This window comes from Rhineura floridana, chromosome 6 (assembly GCF_030035675.1).
Source record: "Rhineura floridana isolate rRhiFlo1 chromosome 6, rRhiFlo1.hap2, whole genome shotgun sequence".
NCBI lineage: Eukaryota > Metazoa > Chordata > Lepidosauria > Squamata > Rhineuridae > Rhineura > Rhineura floridana.
The window spans coordinates 92,273,774-92,297,434 of record NC_084485.1 but is presented as its reverse complement, the minus strand read 5'-3'; the positions used below and the strand labels follow the sequence as shown (position 1 = coordinate 92,297,434).

Sequence of the window (23,661 nt, the reverse complement as noted above, 5' to 3'; positions counted from 1 at the left end):
CTTTTGGGCACTTATAAATTACCCCAGCGGCGCCTTCGCCAGCCTCCTCTCGCCGTGGCTGCAAAAAGGGTGCATGCATCAGCCCGAGGGGGGGGAGAGATCCAGCTTTGGGGGGGAGCGGAGGGATGCTACAAGGCAGAAGAGGTCCTACACACACACACTTTCTCACACTCTCACGTGCACACCCACACACTAGACATAAACAACAGCACCAAAACCACAGCTCCGAGGAAGGAATTTTACGAGCTGCAGCCCTGCTACCCTCGATGAAGGGGTGGGGAATGTGATTTTATTTAAAGGAGCGGGGGAGGAAATGTACTGGGGGGGAAGCAGGAGAAAGCAGGAGAAAGGAAGGCGAGAGCAACCGGAAGTTGCTTCGTCAACCACAGGAAACCAAATGACACCCAGAGACAATTAAAGGGGTGGAGCAAAGGAAGGATCTAATGGCGAAGAAACAGTGCAGCCAAAAAAAGGCGCTTAAAAAGTAATACACGGTAGAAGCAGGTGTGGATTTTAAAAGCAAATTCAGGTTTTTATTGCATCCATTTAATCCAGAGTTAAAGCCAAAAGCGGTAGAATGCAAGTGCGTTGGCTAAAACCTCAAGGTAAACGGTCCAAATTAAAAGGATCTGCAAAAAGCACCAGATGCAGATTTTTTTGGCATGTAAACAGGCCCTCAGTCTCAGTAGCTTGTAGCAACGCTATTGGTATGCCATCTGTTCCTGGTGATTTGTTTCTTCCAAGTATTTTAAGAGCAGCTTTCACCTTACATTCTAAAATTTCTGGTTCTTCATCATATGGTTCCTCCATGAATGAATCTGTCATCCTGGGATCTCTTTTATAGAGTTCTTCAGTGTATTGCTTCCATCTTCCTTTTATTTCATCTCGGTCAGTCATTGTGTTCCCCTGTTGATTATTCAACATCCCTACACTTGGTTTAAATTTCCCTTTAATTTCTCTAATCTTTTGGAATAGGGATCTTGTTCTACCCTTTTTGTTGTCCTCTTCTATTTCTATACAGTAACTGTTATAATAGTTCTTTTTGTCCCTATGTACCAGTCGCTGTATTGTTGCATTTAGGGTTCCAAACTTCATGAATTCAGCATAGGTCCCATTGAAATCAGTTAGAGAAGTTATTGCAGTGTTTCTCAACCGGTGTGCCTCCAGATGTTGTTGGACCACAACTGCCATCAGCCTCAGCCATCATTGCCAATGGTCAGAAAAGATGGGAATTGTGGTCCAACAACATCTGGAGGCACACCGGTTGAGAAACACTGAGTTATCGTGACTGAACTGCTCAGCTAACTGAGGCTGCTTCCTAATCCCACCTCAGAATAAGCCCTGTTGAGGTTTTTTTCAGTTGTAACATTTATGTCTCACCTTTATTCCAAGGAACTCAAAGTGGCATACATAGTTCTCCTTCCTCTCCATTTTATCCTTACAACAACCCTGTGAGGTATGTTAGATTGTGAGAGATTATGACTGGCCCAAGGTCACACAGCAAGGTTCATAGCTGAGTGCTGTTAGTCTGGAGATGATTTATATTTCATTCCCAAGGAGATGCACTTGTGGGATTTTCTGCATCAGATATGAAAGGAACTTGGCTTGGGGGAGATTGGTTGTTCTGCCTCAGGCAGCAAAATTCAGCAGGCACATTTTGTATTAACTTTCCAACTCTTGCTGAAAAATTATCTTTTCACTAGGCTTATGCAGACAGTGAAGAAAAATATTTTCCATACTAGTCAGCAAGTGATCATTTCTAATTTGTGTGCAGTTTTTATTGTATGTTATAATTGTCATAAACCACTGATATTTTTAAAAAAATGAAATTGTGGTCTACAAATATTTTTATAAATAAATAAAATGTCACCAACCCTGTATGCATAAGATTGCTAGTCCAGCAACCAAGAGCTTAATCTGAACCATGATTGACCAGGGCTTTGCTCACCTTGTGTCTGTCTTGAATGTTACAAAAGATGAACCAGTTCTCTGAAGTGGTCAACTAATGTGTCTAAGCTGAACCATATCATATTGCAGGTGGAGACAGATACAATAGAACATTCCTCAATATATTTCCCTCCACACAGAAAACCTGTCAGGGAGAAAGGTTCTAGACCAGCTTTCTCTTTGATATGCCAGTTTTCCATGCGGATGAACAAACACACACACAATCATATGAGCTCCCTCACCTTCAGTGTTGGGCTATGCAGGCTTATTACTCCACAGAGAACTAGACCTTAGTTTTGGAATGCATGAATAAACGTACCCGCAAGCATATACAGATAGTGCAAATATAAGATCGAGGCAGTAGTTTCCTGGTGGGTGTAGTGGATTTGGTCCCCCTCTTACAGCAATTAAACACTGGTCCAACTGCATTCCTCCTTGATTTCAATCAAGAAAATCACAACCTGCCCAAGCTACCTATGACTCCTTTCTCTTTTTCTCATTCCATAAGCCATGTAGCACATGACAGTTGCAATACTGGTCTGTGTGGATTCATGTAGAACTATTTCTTGTTATAGTTAATGGCATCTACCAATTTACCACTTTATTCTAAACAACTGTGTTTCCATGATTGATTCAAAAAGCTTGGAGGGCGGGCCAATCCTATGGTTCAGCTAAAATAGCCACTGGTATGCTGTAGTAGTTTATACTGGAGTAATTTTATTTGGGATTTTGTGCTCCCTCAGTTAGCTACAGCCCAATCCTATGCATGCCTACTCAGAAGTAAGCCTGACTGAATCCAATGGAGCTTACTTCTGAGTAGATGTATTAGATTGCAGCCTTAGTTAGTTAGGTCAGAAATCCCATTGCATTGAATGGGGTTATTCCCCAGTGAGTGCACATAGGATTGCAGTGTTGTAGTTAGAACACAATCCTTACATACATTTACCAATACCAGAGAGCAAACCCTACTGAACACAGGGATTCTTCAGAGTAGAGGTTTGTGTGTATACAGGATTGTGCTGTTACCTTTGTGGTCTGCATGGTCTGCAAAGCAGGTAACAGAGTTCATACAAACATGAATTAACCAAATGATCCTTGTTGCATTACAAACATATTGTGTAAGTGACTTCACACTCAAGTTTTGTATAGCTTGGAGCTTATTTAAGTTTATATGAAGGTTGTTTCGTAAAGCAAACATATATATATTTAAAAGGTGGCAATCTCAAAAAATCTAATCCCATTATTAATGCAATAATAAACAAAAACAGAGCAGCCAGTATTATACAAAACCAAAAATTATCAGCTGCAGTAGATCACAAACTGACTATTAAAAGTCATCAAAAAACCTTGGGAACAGAACCTGGTTCTTGAAAGAAAATATTTCACAATGTCTTTAACTTTATGCTCATAGAGCACAAGCTCCCAACTAAGGCTGCAATCCAATGCGTGGCTACTCAGAAGTAAACTCCACTAGGTTCAGTGGGATGTATTCCCAGGTAAGTGTGTATTGGATTGCAATCCTCATCCCATTTATATGGGAGTAAACCCTATTGAATTCAGTACGACATACTTATGAATAATCATAGTTAAGATTGGACTGTACATTTACACGGCTCTTAAGCCACAATATAGCAGAGAGAGGCGCTGTTTCCTTGGTTCGACCCCAAACTAAGGTTATTGGTAGCCGCGCCCCACAGAGCCTTAGTTGAGCAGGGGGCGGCGCCTCTTCATTCTTTCCCAACTCCTGCCGTGAAGAAGTGAGCGGCCCCTGCTAGGAATCCTTCGCCGCTTATTCTTGCAGCCTTCAAAAGTCAGAAGCTCAATGCTCTGCCTGGGTAGAATAATCGCTTGCCTCCGGACGCTCTCCGCCGAGCGCCTTGGGGCACTTGGTCATTTCCCGAGAAGATCCACGTCTACAGGGAGGGGAAAGGAGATCCTGTTAAACGTTCATGGAGAGGCAAACGGCGGTGAGTGGAGCCAAGAAATTGCCTCAGCGTATCCGGGCTCAGTAGGCGGTTGAGGCATATGACGGGTCGTCAAGTACATAGGAACCTTGCAACAAAAGCTAACTTAGATTACGTTGTAGCGCCTCCTCCAGGCGTCATTGTGCCTGCATTCACTAACTAACCTCTCCCCATACCGTCCAATCGTTTATGTTTACTCAGAAGCAAGTTCCACTGAGTTCAGTGGGGCATACGACGAGGTAAGTAGGTATAGGACTGCAGCCTTAGCTGCAATCCAATATACACTTTCCTAAGAGTAAGGCCTGTTGAACCCAGTAGTGCTTACTTCTGAGTAGACGTTTTGGACTGTGGTCTTAGTCACAGCTGGGGTGTGGAAGGTTTACAGGAGAGTGGGTTTAGCTGTGGCTTTCTCAGAACCACCTCAGCCTTGGTAACTACGGGGCCAACCTCCAATCACAATGTTGTTCGCTGACAACGCCCCCAAATAAACGAAGATTAGCCACGCATGAAAGGTACCAATGAACGCATAGAGGCTTGAAGGAACCCTGAACCAGAGTGGCTTAGCCTATTCTATGGCTATATGGAATAGCTGACAGCTCCCACTCCTCCTAGATAAGGCTTCCATAGGCCAGTGGTTTAAGAACATAAGAACATAAGAAGAGCCTGCTGGATCAGGCCAGTGGCCCATCTAGTCCAGCATCCTGTTCTCATAGTGGCCAACCAGGTGCCTGGGGAAAGCCCGCAAGCAGGACCCGAGTGCAAGAACACTTTCCCCTCCTGAGGCAACTGGTTTTCAGAAGCATGCTGCCTCTGACTAGGGTGGCAGAGCACAGCCATCATGGCTAGTAGCCATTGATAGCCCTGTCCTCCATGAATTTGTCTAATCTTCTTTTAAAGCCATCCAAGCTGGTGGCCATTACTGCATCTTGTGGGAGCAAGTTCCATAGGTTAACTATGCACTGAGTAAAGAAGTACTTCCTTTTGTCTGTCCTGAATCTTCCAACATTCAGCTTCTTTGAATGTCCACAAGTTCTAGTATTATGAGAGAGGGAGAAGAACTTTTCTCTATCCACTTTCTCAATGCCATGCATAATTTTATACACTTCTATCATGTCTCCTCTGACCCGCCTTTTCTCTAAACTAAAAAGCCCCAAATGCTGCAAACTTTCCTCGTAAGGGAGTCGCTCCATCCCCTTGATCATTCTGGTTGCCCTCTTCTGAACCTTTTCCAACTCTATAATATCCTTTTTGAGATGAGGCGACCAGAACTGTACACAGTATTCCAAATGCGGCCGCACCATAGATTTATACAACGGCATTATGATATCGGCTGTTTTATTTTCAATACCTTTCCTAATTATCGCTAGCATGGAATTTGCCTTTTTCACAGCTGCCGCACACTGGGTCTACATTTTCATCTTACTGTCCACTACAACCCCGAGGTCTCCCTCCTGGTCGGTCACCGCCAGTTCAGACCCCATGAGCGTATATGTGAAATTAAGATTTTTTGCTCCAATATGCATAATTTTACACTTGTTTATATTGAATTGCATTTGCCATTTTTCCGCCCATTCACTCAGTTTGGAGAGGTCTTTTTGGAGCTCTTCGCAATCCCTTTTTGTTTTAACAACCCTGAACAATTTAGTGTCATCAGCAAACTTGGCCACTTCACTGCTCACTCCTAATTCTAGGTCATTAATGAACAAGTTGAAAAGTACAGGTCCCAATACCGATCCTTGAGGGACTCCACTTTCTACAGCCCTCCATTGGGAGAACTGTCCGTTGATTCCTACTCTCTGCTTTCTGCTTCTTAACCAATTCCTTATCCACAAGAGGACCTCTCCTCTTATTGCATGACTGCTAAGCTTCCTCAGAAGCCTTTGGTGAGGTACCTTGTCAAACGCTTTTTGAAAGTCTAAGTACACTATGTCCACTGGATCACCTCTATCTATATGCTTGTTGACACTCTCAAAGAATTCTAATAGGTTACTGAGACAGGACTTTCCCTTGCAGAAGCCATGCTGGCTCTGCTTCAGCAAGGCTTGTTCTTCTATGTGCTTAGTTAATCTAGCTTTAATTATACTTTCTACCAGTTTTCCAGGGACAGAAGTTAAGCTAACTGGCCTGTAATTTCCGGGATCCCCTCTGGATCCCTTTTTGAAGATTGGCGTTACATTTGCCACTTTCCAGTCCTCAGGCACGGAGGAGGACCCAAGGGACAAGTTACATATTTTAGTTAGCAGATCAGCAATTTCACCTTTGAGTTCTTTGAGAACTCTCGGATGGATGCCATCCGGGCCTGGTGATTTGTCAGTTTTTATATTGTCCATTAAGCTTAGAACTTCCTCTCTCGTTACCACTATTTGTCTCAGTTCCTCAGAATCCCTTCCTGCAAATGTTAGTTCAGGTTCAGGGATCTGCCCTATATCTTCCACTGTGAAGACAGATGCAAAGAATTCATTTAGCTTCTCTGCAATCTCCTTATCGTTCTTTAGTACACCTTTGACTCCCTTATCATCCAAGGGTCCAATTGTCTCCCTAGATGGTCTCCTGCTTTGAATGTATTTATAGAATTTTTTGTTGTTGGTTTTTATGTTCTTAGCAATGTGCTCCTCAAAATCTTTTTTAGCATCCCTTATTGTCTTCTTGCATTTCTTTTGCCAGAGTTTATGTTCCTTTTTATTTTCTTCATTCGGACAAGACTTCCATTTTCTGAAGGAAGACTTTTTGCCTCTAAGAGCTTCCTTGACTTTGCTCGTTAACCATGCTGGCATCTTCTTGGCCCTGGCGGTACCTTTTCTGATCTGCGGTATACACTCCAGTTGAGCTTCTAATATAGTGTTTTTAAACAACTTCCAAGCATTTTCGAGTGATGTGACCCTCTGGACTTTGTTTTTCAGCTTTCTTTTTACCAATCCCCTCATTTTTGTGAAGTTTCCTCTTTTGAAGTCAAATGTGACCGTGTTGGATTTTCTTGGCAATTGGCCAGTTACATGTATGTTTAATTTAATAGCACTGTGGTCACTGCTCCCAATCGGTTCAACAACACTTACATCTCGCACCAGGTCCCGGTCCCCACTGAGGATTAAGTCCAGGGTTGCCGTCCCTCTGGTCGGTTCCATGACCAACTGATCTAGGGAATAGTCATTTAGAATATCTAGAAACTTTGCTTCTTTGTCATGACTGGAACACATATGCAGCAAGTCTATGTCCGGGTAGTTGAAGTCACCCATTACTACCACATTTCCTAGTTTGGATGCTTCCTCAATTTCATATCTCATCTCAAGGTCTCCCTGAGCATTTTGATCAGGGGGACGATAGATCGTTCCCAGTATTAAGTCCCTCCTGGGGCACGGTATCACCACCCACAACGATTCTGTGGAGGAGTCTGCCTAACAAATCCGAACCCTTCCACCTGACACCATCGTCTCATCCACGCATTGAGACTGCGAAGCTGGGCCTGTCTGGCTGGTCCTGCGCGTGGAACTGGTAGCATTTCAGAGAAAGCCACCTTGGAGGTCCTGGCTTTCAGCATCCTACCTAGCAACCTAAATTTTGCTTCCAGGACCTCACGGCTGCATTTCCCCATGTCGTTGGTGCCAACGTGCACCACGACCACTGACTCCTTCCCAGCACTGTCTACCAAACTATCTAAACGACGGGCGATATCCGCAATCTTCGCACCAGGCAGGCAAAACACCTTGCGGTCTACACGCCCATCACACACCCCACTGTCTATGTTCCTAATGATCGAATCACCCACTACAAGGATTCCTCTACCCCCTGGAGATATATCCTCGGCACGAGAGGATAGCTGCTCATCCCCCAAGGAGTGGGTCCCTTCTAAGGGATCGTTTCCCTCTTCCTCAGCTGGATGCTCTCCTTCCCCGAGACCATCGTTCTCCATGATAGCAGGAGAGCTATCACCGTTGGAGTGGGACACAGCTATAACGTCCCTGAAGGCCTCCTCCACACACCTCTCTGCCTCTCTCAGCTTTTCCAGGTCCGCCACCTTGGCCTCAAGGAAATGAAGTCGTTCCCGGAGAGCCAGGAGCTCATTGCACCGAGAGCACACCCACGACTTCTGTCCAACAGGCAGATAGTCGTACATGCTGCAGGCGGTGCAAAACACTGGAAAGCCCCCACACCCCTGCTGGCTTCTTACCTGCATAGTTTTGTTTAAGGTTTATTACGTCAATGGGTTGGAGACTGCGGTTTAGTTGAGGTCAGGGAACAGACGGGCAGAGTGGGGGGCCCTGGCCTCCTCGCCCTGCTGCCAAACTCGCTCTGCTGCTTAACTTGTCTTGACGCTTTGTCAGCTGGGGCTCCCTCTAGCTCGTGGAGCAGGCTCCCTCGCTAGGGTGCTCTGACTTTATATGTGTGGCTGGTTCCTCCCAGCTACTGCTGCCAGCCAATGATGTGTTACTTGAGGCTGATGGCTATCAGCTGGGGCTTAACTCTTTAGTATTCTCTCAGGCTTCCTTCCTTTGAAGGCAGGAAGGCAGGCTTCCTTCCTTCCTGAGCGAGGGGCGGGGCTGTTTAAGCTTTTGGCTGCTTTTAATCTAATCAAGGGGCTGCGCCTTCCAGGCAAGTCTTTTGTGTTTGTTGTTTTCCCACCTAGAACAGCCTGACCTTTCTTTAACCTAGGGACGCAGAGCTTGTGGTTGTGTTTGAAAGAGCTAGGCATTAAATCATCCTTTGCCAACCTCTTGTCCTCTAGTTATTTTGGACTACAACTCCCATCAGCCCAGACTTGTAGTCCAAAACATCTGGAGGGCAACAGGTTAGCAAAGGCTGCATAGAACCCTAGGCTAGTGCTTCCCAACCTTTATGAGTACGGCCCCCCTTTGTAAGCGCAACCCCCCCCCAAGCTAATAGTAATTTTAGTCTCTGTTAAGTGAAAACATGGTGCGTGGCAAAATCACATCTCCAAATATCCCTTTCCATAAAAAGCTCCCGCAGACAGGGAGGTGTTGCTTTTTTTTCTTAATGCAAAGGTCCAATCAAATGGGATCGCTTCCCCCCCCCCCCGTTTGAAGATGTACAGTCCTGTCTCCCAGCACCAGCGGGTTACAGTGTTGGACTAAGATCCAGGTTCAAATCCCCACCCAGCCATGAAGCCCAGTGGGTGACCTTGGGCCAGACACATTCTCTCAGCCTGATGTATGTCACAGCGTTGGTGTAAGGATAAAATGGAACGGGGGGGGAACCATATGCACCATCTTGAGCAACTTGGAGGAAAGGTGGGATATAAACGTAATAAAAATTAAATAAATACTTTTCAGCTGTATTTTGTGGGCCTCAGCCAACCTGTTGAGCTTTAATAATAATAATAATAGCAATAATAATAATAGCAATAATAATAATAGCAATAATAATAATAATAATAATAAAGAAGCAGTGTGGTAGTGGTGGGGGTGCTAGATTGTGAAGACAAAAGGTTGGATAGATTGAGTAGGGGGTTAGTGCTTTTAGGACTGGGGATGATAATCAGACCTGATGCCTTGGTTAGTGTGCACTTGGGGAATGAGAGGAGCAGAAGACAGATCAGTGCACACACACGCACAAGCACACCTGCCTCCTGCAAGCATCTGCAGGCGTACATGCATTTGGACACATGGGAGGAGGGAAGCCCTCAACTGCCGCAGCATCTTGGAGAGAGGGATGAGGAGGTAGAGTGTAGGTGGAAGAAAGGGGGGATGCTGGCACACACACTTAGTCTCAGAGATGGGGGCAAGCAAGTCCTGAGCTTCCTCTATTTGGCTGCGTCTGGGCCGAAGGTGAGATCTAGGCAGCCTCGCAAATAAGAATAATTTTTAAAAGGAGGTGGCAGCAAAGCAGGAGCCAAGAAAGGCAGGCAGGCCAGCTGCAACAAAGGCAAAGGGAAAGCAGTCTTCTTTTTGCTTCACGAAAAGCCCACTCCTCTCGTTCTCAGTAAGGGCGTCATCAGCAGTGGCAGAGCGAGGAGACGGGAGTCGGCAACAGCAATCCCCTTTTCTTCCTGGTAGTTCCATCCTCAGCCTCCTTTGGTGTCTGCCACATGTTTTATAGGCAGATGCCTGCCCTCAGCACGCCTGAAAGGTGCTCTGGCACTTCAGGAAATGTCCTCCCCTCTTGTTTGGAGCAAGGGGGAGTATTGTCTACAATGGCAGTGAGGAGGAAACAGCATCCAGGAAGTGACATTTAAAAAAAAAATTTAATTTCTTTACTGTTCACAGTCCCCTCTGGATTACTTCATGGCCCCCAGGTTGGGAACCACTGCCCTAGGCTACAGCAAGAATGGGGAACCTATAGCCTTCCAGATGTTGTTGTACTCCAGTTTCAATTAGCCCCAGATGGGACTTGTGGTCCAAGAACTGCAGGGCCACCTGGTCTCCATCCTTGAGCTGCCCACCTGGTCACTGGGTTTGATTCCTAGTTGGTTCATGGCAGAGAGGGATGCCTCTCCCTTCCCAACTGCCACCACAGGGCTACCTGAAGACCATCTTGCTATGAAGGGAAGAGAGAAAGAAGACAGAACACTTGGAGAGCTGCCCAAATGTCCTCTAGCCAGTGGCAGCTGGTGGCTGCATGTCAGTGGGGCAGTGGAATCCACTCTGTGTTTTAGTCTGTACTTTCAGGGATAGGTTGAACTAAAACTTGGAGCAGATTCCACTGTCCTGCTGACATGGAGCCACCATCCCCCACTGCCTCTAGCTGCCGCTGTTCTACTGAGGTGGCCTCTCTCACACCCCCAACTGTGGACACAGGGCTACTCTGGAGCCATCTTGCCCTGAGGGGAGGAAAGAAAGAAGATAGAGCAGGTTGGAGAGATGCCATTTACCTGGCTCCTACTGTTCTAGCTGAAGTGGCCTTTCACTCAGTGGTCACCACAACAGGGGAATTTGAGGGGAAGGAGAGAGCTAGATTTAAAAAACCAAATCCCCCTCCCCTTTGTAGGATGGCGGTTTTATTATATAGTTTTAACTGGTGCTTATTAAAAACATAAGAAAAGCCCTGCTGGACCAGCCGAAAGGCCCATCTAGTCCAGTATCCTGGCCCAGTGGCCAAGACTGTATATTAATATTATTGTTTATCTGTTAATATAATATAAATGGTCACATTTATAGGTTAATATTTGTATAGAAACCACTTTGAAAAGCAAGAAAACCTCTTAAACAAAATATAGTTGCAAACAGCCACAGCACGGAAGCTGCTGTATTGCAATGAACTTGGCCAGGGGCATATATAAAAAGAGCACATACTTCACAAAAGGTGGGGACGTGCAGCCCCCACTCCAAGTCTCTCTCCCAAGCCAAGGGGTGTGAAGGATATGTTAGCATTTGGAGTTGAATGCTTGGCAGAAGCTGTACCGTAAGAAGATCTCCGGTGAAGGAGTGCACTTTGTCCTGGATATAATCATACTGAGACTCTTGGTTTAGAAAAACAAGAAAGCTTAACGTTTATTGTAGGAAATACATACTGGATAGGAAAGATTCCTGATCTAGCTAACTAACGTTGGAGATGCAAAGAACCATGCTTGCTGTTTGGTCTCTACAGGAGAGAGAGAGAAGGGAAACGTCTTCTCTCCTAAGGTGGGACAAAGAAGAAGGGAAGAGCAGGAAATGAGGTCAGTAACCCTAAGAGTATCAGCGTAGTAGTATCTAAAAAAGGAAGGTTGGTACAGATTAGTCTAGGAAGTATGGAGGTACCTCTCTCTACCCTTTCCCATACAAACCCACCGCAAGCTGAGTTGCATTCGAACGCTTCCAACAAGATACAGCCTTTATTGGAGAATTGATATTTTCAGTCTCAGACCTCATTGAAAATGGGGATAACAACACTGGGCTATATTACAGGGTTTTTGGAAACAAGTCTATATCTGAACGTCAGCTTCTTCCCCAGTTTGCAATATGGTGATGATAACAGTAGACTACGTTTATATTTGCCATGCAGGTTTCTAAATTTTATTCCCCCTCCCTCCACAAACAGACCAGTTGGGGAAAGTTGTGTGATTTAAAAACCCATGCCTTTTAAAAATTGAAAGTTTCATTCTGATGTTAAGACAGATTAATTTCAGTAGAACAAGAATCCCAACCAGAAAAGAATTATTGTTAGGGTGCCTTGAGACGTATTTGCTTTTCATTTGTAATTGAAAACACTCCAAGAAGCAGCAATGTTAGATGTACATTCTTGAACTGTTTACACAGTATTAACAGCTTGCTTTTATTTAATTTTAATTGTGCTGGTTTTATTGTCACTTTTACTTCTGTTTTGGGGTTTTTTAAAATTGCCAGTGCTTTTTAATTGAGTTGTGGTATTTGTGTTTTCTTTTTACAGTATTGCTTTGTGAGCTGCCTTTGAAAGTTTTGCCTGAAAAGTGGCTTAAATCTTTTAAATAAGAAATATTTTTAAAATGGGACCACTTTTAAATATGGGATGGCCTCTAAACAATAAACAAAACATGTTCTTTATTTATTAATTTTGGAGTGTAGCTATTGCAGAGATTCTGATGAACAAGCCACATGCCAGGAATTCCCTGGGGAAGGTGCTTGTGGATGAAGTAAGTGAAGATCTTATAAACAATATTTCAGTTTGTATCTGTCCTAGCTACTGGCCGTTTTTCCTTGGTAGCTTCTTAGACCTTAGCAGAGTCTGTAGATTTTGGAGCAGAGACCCAATAGCACAGTACTATACATACCAAGTAAGAAATAAGTCCCATTGAATTATATAGGGCTTACTCCCAGATACGTTTGTATAGCAGGGGTGGTAGAGTATACCCAATGGTTAGGGATGATTTATTTATTTATTAGATTTATATCCCGTCCTTTTCCCAGTAGGAACTCAGGGTGGCAAGTTGTAGTCCAATGACACCTGGAGGGCCACAGGTTCCTCTTCCCTGATATCTCACCAAAGGCTTCTGAGGAAGCTTAGCAGTCATGGAATAAGAGGAGAGGTCCTCTTGTGGATAAGGAATTGGTTAAGAAGCAGAAAGCAGAGAGTAGGAATAAACGGACAGTTCTCCCAATGGAGGGCTGTAGAAAGTGGAGTCCCTCAAGGATCGGTATTGGGACCTGTACTTTTCAACTTGTTCATTAATGACCTAGAATTAGGAGTGAGCAGTGAAGTGGCCAAGTTTGCTGACGACACTAAATTGTTCAGGGTTGTTAAAACAAAAAGGGATTGCGAAGAGCTCCAAAAAGACCTCTCCAAACTGAGTGAATGGGCAGAAAAATGGCAAATGCAATTCAATATAAACAAGTGTAAAATTATGCATATTGGAGCAAAAAATCTTAATTTCACATATACGCTCATGGGGTCTGAACTGGCGGTGACTGACCAGGAGGGAGACCTTGGGGTTGTAGTGGACAGCACGATGAAAATGTCGACCCAGTGTGCGGCAGCTGTGAAAAAGGCAAATTCCATGCTAGCAATAATTAGGAAAGGTATTGAAAATAAAACAGCCGATATCATAATGCCGTTGTATAAATCTATGGTGCGGCCGCATTTGGAATACTGTGTACAGTTCTGGTCGCCTCATCTCAAAAAGGATATTATAGAGTAGGAAAAGGTTCAGAAGAGGGCAACCAGAATGATCAAGGGGATGGAGCGACTCCCTTACGAGGAAAGGTTGCAGCATTTGGGGCTTTTTAGTTTAGAGAAAAGGCGGGTCAGAGGAGACATGATAGAAGTGTATAAAATTATGCATGGCATTGAGAAAGTGGATAGAGAAAAGTTCTTCTCCCTCTCTCATAATACTAGAACTCGTGGACATTCAAAGAAGCTGAATGTTGGAAGATTCAGGACAGACAAAAGGAAGTACTTCTTTACTCAGCGCATAGTTAAACTATGGAATTTGCTCCCACAAGATGCAGTAATGGCCACCAGCTTGGATGGCTTTAAAAGAAGATTAGACAAATTCATGGAGGACAGGGCTATCAATGGCTACTAGCCATGATGGCTGTGCTCTGCCACCCTAGTCAGAGGCAGCATGCTTCTGAAAACCAGTTGCCGGAAGCCTCAGGAGGGGAGAGTGTTCTTGCACTCGGGTCCTGCTTGCGGGCTTCCCCCAGGCACCTGGTTGGCCACTGTGAGAACAGGATGCTGGACTAGATGGGCCACTGGCCTGATCCAGCAGGCTCTTCTTATGTTCTTATGTTCTTATATGTAGGTTTGCAGGACAAATATTTATTTATATAGTACCTCCATAATAAGCTTATAAATATTATGGTAAGACAATACAGTATATCAGCATGCTGAATATCTAATACATTTACTTGCTTCTGTGTACTTTATCTGTTTCAGTTTTCAGCAATAGTCACATAATAAAACAAAAAAACCTTAGGGCTCTGGTAGAATTTTCCATTACTTGAAGTCTGATATTGCACACTGTCTTTATCTCCTTAGCTGTACGAAACCCTTGAAGTTCTCCGTTTTGATGAAAGTGTTCGTGTTGTGATAATTAAGAGCAAAGTGAAAGGTGTTTTTTGTGCAGGTTGGTAGAGGCATTCTCTGATTTAAGAAAATAAGAAGCCAGAAAAATATGTATGTGTACAAGAAATAGAATTTCAGCAAATATATATCCTACCAACCATAGGTTTTTCCCCCACTTGATATCATGTCTTGGCTTTGTTGTATCTTGTGCTTCCTTATGATTTCAGAAATTGCCACCTCCAAATCAAGAAGCATAAGCTGAATTGTTTTTAGCATTGGATAGAAAGATAGTATATTGTTAAGGAGCTGTTATTCTTTGGTAGTTTTCTTTGGCATTGTGGATGAACTTGCACCTAGCTTTCTTCACATTAAAAAAAAAACTTGTCCACATAGCAGCTAAGATCTTAGCATAAAACAGAATTTACAATCTTTTATATCTACCTAGAGGTAAGCCCATTGACTTAAATTGGTTTGTAGCCTAAATCTCAATGAATTTCATCTACTTAGCACTGTGACCTGTGGGTTGCTGCTGCTTACAGTTCCATGCAAGTGTTTTAGTTAATATGGCTTGCGTAATAGCATACACAAATGTTCAAATCTCAATGAATTTCATCTACTTAGCACTGTGACCTGTGGGTTGCTGCTGCTTACAGTTCCATGCAAGTGTTTTAGTTAATATGGCTTGCGTAATAGCATACACAAATGTTCATTTGTATTGAAAACTAGTTTCAGAATATGGCTTTCTAACCAGATAAATGTATACAATACATATTTTATTGAAATGAAAGTAAAGCTGATTTATTTGGAGACAAGCTTGATTCTGTTATATGAAAGTTAAATTCTTAGCTAGGAAAAGTAACTGTTAGGCCTCAAGCTCCATATTCGCGTCGATCTCTTTATGCTCTCAAGAATTAGCTTATAGCAAGAATCCTCCCTATACTATTAGTGCAATGGTGGGGAATGACTGGCTTGCAAGCTCAGTTAGGCCTGCAGGCCTCCCTATTTGGGAGTTTGGCCAAGTCATGCATACCTGTGTGGCAGGTAAAGACCTGGCTTAGCTGAAAGAGGGTTTGCAGGTACTATCAGCTTATCAGGTTTTGCACAGCATTTTGCAAGGGGCTTCACAAGACCTGATGATTAGATGAATGTCGGCACTTTGCGGGGTGTGACTTTGCAAAGTTTGATTTCAGATTGTGCAGGCCAAAAAACCAAAACCAAAACAATCACCTGCCCACCTGTCAAACTTGGCCCATTGGGGGTGGGGTGGAGGAGATAACAGTCTGAGCCACCAGCCAGATCTAGTTCCCCACCCTGGTTTAGTGCATATTCTGTGAGTTGGCAAACAAATAGTTCTTATTGACATCACTGCTTCCATGTCAGCCTTATTGGGCATGCATTTGTTAATGCTTGCATTAATCACATCCTCATTCATTTTCCTGAAATTATATTACCCAGCAGTGGTGCAAACTTTAAATTCCTAACTATCTTGATTGCTGTGCTGACATCATTTAAGACATACCACAATTGAAGTAGCCTTATGAAATATTCCATAGGACAGAAACAATACAGTTAAGTCATGCAACTGACCCTGGGCAACGGTGTTCAGGTTTGTCAATTATGTTTAGGGGAAGAATGGAAAACATATATATCATTCTATGAGAATTGATTAAAAGACTATCAAAGCTGACAAGCATTCCTGAAACCAAATGGCTGTGATCCATTTCCTATAGATCAGCAAGCTGTCACTTTAACCTCCTAATCCTATGCCGAATTAGGTATATTTACCTTTGCAAGGGATTGGGCTGTAAAGCTTCACAGGGCAGTTACTGGTGCATTGCTGTTGAACTCACTGTGTTTCTTTTTTCTATTCCCCATACTGCCCTCTTGTAAATTTAGGTGCTGACTTAAAAGAGCGTGCTAAGATGACAGATACCGAAGCTGACCATTTTGTTCAGCGGCTCAGAAGCTTGATGGATGGCATTGGTAAGTAGCTCACAGTGGACTCATTTGCATGTGATCTTTTAATTATATACAAAAAGAGTGCTGCTTTAATTAGCATTGACCTAGACAAGGAGGGGAGCAGCTGGGTGGTTACTGGGCCACCCAGACAATCAGTTGTACTATTTGTTGACTTCAAGTCGATTACAACCTATGGCGACCCTATGAATCAGTGACCTCCAAGAGCATCTGTCATGGACCACCCTGTTCAGATCTTGTAAGTTCAGGCCTGTGGCTTCTTTTATGGAATCAGTCCATCTCTTGTTTGGCCTTCCTCTTTTTCTACTTCCTTCTGTTTTTCCCAGCATTATTGTATTTTCTAGTAAATCGTGTCTTCTCATTATGTGTCCAAAGTATGATAACCTCAGTTTCATCATTTTAGCTTCTAGTGACAGTTCTGGTTTAACAGTTCTGGTTTAACACCCAATTATTTGTCTTTTTTCGCAGTCCATGGTATGCGCAAAGCTCTTCTCCAATACCACATTTCAAATGAGTTGATTTTTCGATTACCCGCTTTTTTCACTGTCCAACTTTAACATCCTTACATAGAGATTAGGAATACCATGGTCTGAAAAATCCTGACTTTAGTGTTCAGTGATGCATCACTGCATTTGAGGACCTTTTCTAGTTCTGTCATAGCTGCCGTCCCCAGTCTTAGCCTTCTTCTGATTTCTTGACTATTGTCTCCATTTTGGTTAATGACTATGCCGAGATATTGATAATCCTTGACAAGTTCAATGTCCTCATTGTCAACTGTAAAGTTACATAAATCTTCTGTTGTCATTACTTTAGTCTTTTTGACATTCAGCTTTAGTCCTGCTTTTGTGCTTTCCTCTTTAACTTTCATCAGCATTTGTTTCAAATCATTACTGGTTTCTGCTAGTAGTATGGTATCGTCTGCATATCTTAAATTATTGCTATTTTTCCCTCCAATATTCACATCACCTTCATCTTGGTCCAATCCCGCTTTCCGTATGATATGTTCTGCGTATAGATTAAACAAATAGGGTGATAAAATACACCCCTGTCTCACACCTTTCCAATGCGGAACCAATCGATTTCTCCATATTCTGTCTATATAGTAGCCTCTTGTCCAGAGTATAGGTTGTGCATCAGGACAATCAGATGCTGTGGCATCCCCATTTCTTTTAAAGTATTCCATAGTTTTTCTTTTCTTTTTTTTTTTTTTCAATAATTTTTATTCAGATTTTCATAAAACATACAAGACAAAATCATAAAACATTCAAAGACAAAAAACAAAATCAAAAATAGTTAAACAAAAAGAAAAAAAGAGAAAAAAAAAAAAAAACAAAAATAAAAAATAAAGAGTAAAATATTGACTTCCCATTTGTCAAAGATCAAATCAGTTATAAGTCTATAATATATAACAATCCTGTCTCTTAAGTCATATTATAAAATCACTTTCCTCCAGTAGTTATCTTACTTAATCATCAAATCTCATAAACATTACTTTATTCTTTCCACAAAAAGTCAAAGAGAGGTTTCAATTCTTTAAGAAATATATCTATCAATTTTTTTTTCCAGATAAGCATATCAATTAATCCATCTCATTACTAATTATGATAATCTTATTGTCATAACCATAGTCAAAATAAACATTTCAATTAATCCATCACATCAGAATCTGTTAGGTTCAATAATTTCAGTAGCCATTGTTCTATTATCTCTATTAGTTCCATTTTCCATCTTCCATCTTCAGTAGTCTTGTTAAGTCCAGTAATTTCAATATCCAATCTTCCATTATCAGTATTCCATAATAATCTTGCTGTCAAAGCCATAGTCATATAGTAAGAGTCTGATGGGGATTACCTCTATCCCAAATATTTTCTTGCCATCCATTCTGAATAGGTTGCTGAAATACTGCTGTAAAATCATATCTCTGTTCTTTTTTTCAAAATACACTGGGTCATCTCTTAAAAGTTTTTCCATTGTCACATGGCTGCAGTTAATTCCATAGATTTTCTCTATATTGGGCTCCATCACATCATTCCAGTCCAGAAGATTATCCATGCCATTGATAACTTTATCTCTAGAATCTTCATTCATTTCTTCAGAGATAACATTGAGTTCCAAACAATAGATTTTATTTCTAAAGTCCATAGACTCCAAATCTTGTTCCTGTTCCACGTTGGTTCCAATCTCCGGGATCTCCTCTCTCACAGGGACCCCTATTCCAGTCTCCAGGGTCACCTCTCTCACAGGGACCCCTGTTCCAATCTCCGGGGTCTCCTCTCTCACAGGGACCCCTTCCAGGATCACCTCTCTCACAGGGACCCTTATATCTTTAATCTCCTGCTTCATTTTACTCAATTCAATTTTCATTATCTCAATCTCATCCATTATTTTCTGAAACATAGTTATTTCCAGATTTTCAGCCACTTTCTTAATTGCCATTTTAAAAGAAAAATATAGGAAAACCACTTCTTATTTCAGCAACAATTGGGTTAATACTCCAAACTTGGTGACATCACAATATAAACAGAGCAGACAGCCTTATCTCTCCAATAGTTAAGTAAACAAAATGCAGTTCCCAGGATCGAAACAATTAATGGCAATCGTCAAGAAACAGATTCGTCAAAATAAAAATAGACCAAAAAGAGAGTAGTCTCAAAACAGTATAATATTTTTCAAAATAAAAATCTGGAATAGAAATCCCTCTTCTGTGTATATCTTTAGAATGCAAATCCAGGACAGCTTTTTGCAACAAAAACAGAGATAAGCTATTAATTAGTGCGTAGCAGAGAGAAGTTATGGCTCCCCAGTGAGATGTCAAAAACTGATCAATCTGGCAAATCTCTTTTAAACAGCAACAATTTAAGTCAAGTAAAAGAAAAATATAGAAAGAAGGGTGCTTGCCTGTTAGTGCGTTCTCTCTTAGAAGATAAGGTGAACGTTCGCTTTATCAGATAGAGCTTGCTGTTAAAAATCCGTCCCACCTTCGTCGGCTGGACCTCGTCCCATAAATTAATGAGATCTGGTCTTCCCAACAAAAATAGGCTTTGAGGTTAATCTCTTCGTTTCTCCCTACCCGGGAGAAGTTTAATCAGTCAAAAAAAAAAGAAAAAACTGACTGATATATCTGAATAAGCTTCTTTTGAGGCAGGAGCCCGTCTCAAAAGCAGGCACAGGCTAAGTCACCCTTCCCGGAAGTCTAAAGTATTCCATAGTTTTTCATGATCTACACAGTCAAATCTGTAATCTATAAAGCACAGGGTGATTTTCTTCTGAAATTCCTTGGTCTGTTCCATTATCCAATATATGTTTGCAATATGATCTCTGGTGCATCTTCCCTTTTTAAATCCAGCTTGGACGTCTGGCATTTCTCGCTCCATATATGGTAAGAGCCTTTGTTGTAGAATCTTGAGCATTACTTTACTTGCATGGGATATTAATGCAATAGTTCGATAATTACTGCATTCCCTGGGATCCCCTTTCTTTGGAATCGGGATGTATATTGAACACTCCCAGTCTGTGCGCCATTGTTTAGTTTTCCATATTTCTTGATAGATTTTTGTCAAATTTGGACAGATTCAGTCTCAGTAACTTGTAGCAACTCTATTGGTATGCCATCTGTTCCTGGTGATTTGTTTCTTCCAAGTATTTTAAGAGCAGCTTTCACCTCACATTCTAAAATTTCTGGTTCTTCATCATATGGTTCCTCTATGAATGAACCACTCATCCTGGGATCTCTTTTATAGAGTTCTTCAGTGTATTGCTTCCATCTTCCTTTTATTTCATCTCGGTCAGTCATTGTGTTCCCCTGTTGATTATTCAACATCCCTACTCTTGGTTTAAATTTCCCTTTAATTTCTCTAATCTTTTGGAATAGGGCTCTTGTTCTTCCCTTTTTGTTGTCCTCTTCTATTTCTATACAGAAACTATTGTAATAGTTCTCTTTGTCCCTACGTACTAGTCGCTGTATTGTTGCATTTAGGGTTCTGACCGTGTTTCTATCTCCTCTTGCTTTACCTTTCTTCTTGCTTTAACCATTTTAAGAGTTTCTTCAGTCATCCATTGAGGTCTTTCTCTCTTTTTAACTAGAGATATTGTCTTTTTGCATTCTTCCCTGATCATGTCTCTGACGTCACTCCATAGTTCTTCTGGTTCTCTGTCAACTAAGTTTAAAGCCTCAAATCTGTTCCTTATTTGATTTTTGTATTCTTCTGGGATGTTATTTAAATTGTATTTGGCATTATGATTGCTTTGTTCTTCTTCTTTAGCTTTACTCTGATTTTCGATAAGACCAGTTCATGATCTGTGCTGCAGTCTGCTCCTGGTCTTGTTTTTGCAGAAAGTATGGAACTTCTCCATCTTTTGCTACCAATTATATAATCAAATTGATTCCTATACTGACCATTTGGTGATGTCCACGTGTACAGTCGTCTCTGTGGTTGCTCAACAGATGTGTTTGCAAGAAACAAATTATTGGCTTCACAGAATTCAATAAGTCTTTCTCCTGCTTCATTTCTGTCTCCTAAGCCCCATTTCTCCACAATTCCTAATTCTTTTCTGTTCCCTACTTTTGCATTCTAATCCCCCATGATGATCAGCACATCTTGTTTTGGTGTGTGATCAGTTTCCTCCTGTACTTCTGCGTAAAATCTCCCCTAATTCCTCTTCTTCTGTGTTTGCCATTGGAGCTTAGACTTGGATGACGGTTATGTTAATAGGTTTTCTGTTAATCTCATTGATATCACTTGCTTAGACCTTGCGTTATAGCTCTTAATTGCTTTTGCTACATCACTACTCACTATTAAAGCAACCCTGTTTCTTCTTAATTTCTCATTTCCTGTGTAAAATATTTTGTAGTTGCCTGATTGAATATGTCCCATTCCTGTCCATTTTCATTCACTCACCCCAAGTATTGTAATGTTGATACGTTCCATTTCTTGCTTGACAATTTCTAACTTTCCCTGGTTTATGCTTCTCACATTCCATGTTCCTATTGTGTGTGTCGTACAACTCTGGACTCTCCTTTTGCATCTGTGTGCATCAGCCTCTGGGCTTCCTTTCGGCTTTGACCCAGCTGTGTCATTAGTCACAGCGCTACTCGTACTTGTCCTTTGTTCTTCCCCAGTAGCTCGGTGAGTGCCTTCTGACCTGGGGTTTTTATCTTCCAGCACTATCTCGTGTTGCATTTTGGATACTGTGTTCATAGGGTTTTCGTGGTAAGAGGTATTCAGAGGTGGTTTACCATTGCCTTCCTCTGAGTTTGGATGCATCTTAGTCTGGTGTTTCAGCTTTGACCATTCCACCTTGGGTGCCCCTGCTAGGAGTCTAGCCTCTTGGTCTAGACTCCTGACGGCATTGCTCATACCTTCTTCAACACTCTCAAACCCTCTCACCAGGTTAAGGTGGGCATCCTAAAGGGGGGTGATTCTATTAAATCAATATAAAACCTGATTCAGGATACATAGCCTGCTTCTTCGGCTTGCTATTCTTTTTTTTTTTTTTGCATGTGGTACTGTGCAGTTAGTTCTCATTTCATATTTTAAAAAATCCCTCCCAGGCAAATTTATATTCAATTAAATTCATTTATTACAGTCGTAGATCGGCACGAAAAGTGTACAAGATAAAAACAGAGATAATTCAGTACAACACAGCACACTTAGCATTAAAATTGGATCCTCGTCATCAAGTTAGCTATCGGTTTAACAAAATTCTTCTACAACGCATAGCAGCCGCACAAAAACTGGCAACCTTTGCTGATATCTGTGGGGTTTGGTCAGATAGGAGGTAAAAATAAAGAGTAATAATAATAATAATAATAATAATAATAATAATAATAATAATAATCGACATAACAAGCTTCGTTTCTGCCTGGAATGTTTTTTAAGATTGGAACAATTAACACAGTTCGAAGATCCCGATAGGATGAGCAATATAGTAGTACATGACCCACCGATTCTATTGCCCCCTCATCACTTGGGCATAACCTCTTACCATGGGGAATTTTTTTATGATCACGTGCTTATATTGCAAGCCTAACCATAGCTAGAAGAATGTTGCATTCATCTTAACGTCATTGCTTCCAAGTATTTGGGATCAGGCTGTTAGATTTAATTAATCTAATTAAATTAAGGTGACCTTAATTCTACTATTTAATTTAAATAGTAAATTAATATACAATTACTTCTTTCTTCTGTCCAAAAATCCTAGATGATGGTTAGAACTGCTGCGAAGACAATCATTTAAAGAAACAACCCTGCTTGTGTAGACTAAAGAGTAGTTAAAAATGAAATGAAGTCTATCACTATGCTTTCTTGGATAGATTTACTAACTACTCTAAATGAGGTTGCACTGAATTACTTGCCATTGAATTGTTACAGCTGCGCTACCAATGCCTACCGTTGCTGCAATCGAAGGCTATGCCTTAGGTGGGGGCTTGGAACTGGCACTAGCTTGTGATCTCCGAGTGGCAGGTGAGTGTGTCAGCACAACCTGTGTCTTCTGCTTATATTATGGAACCACTTCAGGTTGGCCATTGGAGCTAACCCCTTGCATCCTTCCAAGTCCCAAAACATAGCACTTTTAAGCACATTGATGGTATACTATGTTTGTACTAATGTAGCTTTTCCCTCCTTGTGTGTATTTTTTTTTTTAATTTTATAACTCAGCATCATCAGCTACATTGGGCCTAATTGAAACAACCAGAGGACTCTTTCCTGGTGCAGGTAACATAGCTTCATCCACTTGCTTTTGGGCAGCTTTAACATTTACTATGTGTGCTATTGTGATTGAATCAAACTATATCATATTTTTAATATTTTTGTAAGCCATCACACATGGGGGCAGGGTGCAATGGCAGGATGGCAGACAAGGTGGGTGAGGGAAGCAAGGATGGCAGGCTGGGAGGGCAATGGCATACTGGGGTGGGCAAGGGGGCGGGGGTGCGTGAGTGAGCAGGCAATGGGAGGCAAGCAAGCAGGCAACAGCAACAACGTGGGAGGCAGGTAAGCAGCCTAAACGGTGTGGCAGCAAGTGCCTTGGGGGCCATTTTGGGAATTGCCTGGGGCGGGGGACTTTGGGGAGTTGCCTGGGGATGGAGGGTGGGTTTGCGAGTTGCCTGGAAGGTGGGGGGCAGGCTTGGCAGTTGCCTGGAGGGCACATTTGGGAGCTGCCTGGAGATGGAGGGCGGGCTTGGCAGTTGTCTGGGTGAGTGCGTGTATGTGTTTGGGAGTCCCTGGCTGGCAAATGGGAGAGGTGGGTTGGCAAGCAAAGGGAGCAGATCACCCCTAGTAGTAGTATATTCAGTTAAAACCTGCCAGCGGTCCTAGAATCTATTTCCAGTTCTGCAAGGGAACAGCTGCAGCACTGG

The 23,661-nt window shown here is 42.2% G+C and overlaps 1 protein-coding gene across 6 annotated transcripts in view; it reads left to right on the top strand.

Moving 5' to 3' along the window:
* Positions 1 to 3,659: 3,659 nt before the first annotated feature.
* The window catches only part of ECHDC2 (enoyl-CoA hydratase domain containing 2), a 30,933-nt gene continuing 10,931 nt past the window's right edge, over positions 3,660 to 23,661 (top strand). Inside the window, exons 1-7 of one of the 6 annotated variants that reach the window (XM_061633009.1) lie at positions 3,853 to 3,914; positions 11,451 to 11,520; positions 12,386 to 12,453; positions 14,298 to 14,385; positions 16,221 to 16,307; positions 22,673 to 22,765; positions 22,961 to 23,017. In XM_061633009.1, coding sequence (XP_061488993.1) covers positions 12,403 to 12,453; positions 14,298 to 14,385; positions 16,221 to 16,307; positions 22,673 to 22,765; positions 22,961 to 23,017 — 376 coding nt within the window. In that variant the 5' untranslated portion in view covers positions 3,853 to 3,914; positions 11,451 to 11,520; positions 12,386 to 12,402. Of the gene's footprint in view, positions 3,915 to 11,450; positions 11,521 to 11,654; positions 11,807 to 12,385; positions 12,454 to 14,297; positions 14,386 to 16,220; positions 16,308 to 22,672; positions 22,766 to 22,960; positions 23,018 to 23,661 lie in introns of those variants that run through there. The other 5 variants (XM_061633005.1, XM_061633006.1, XM_061633007.1 and 2 more) reach the window with 5 other exon arrangements.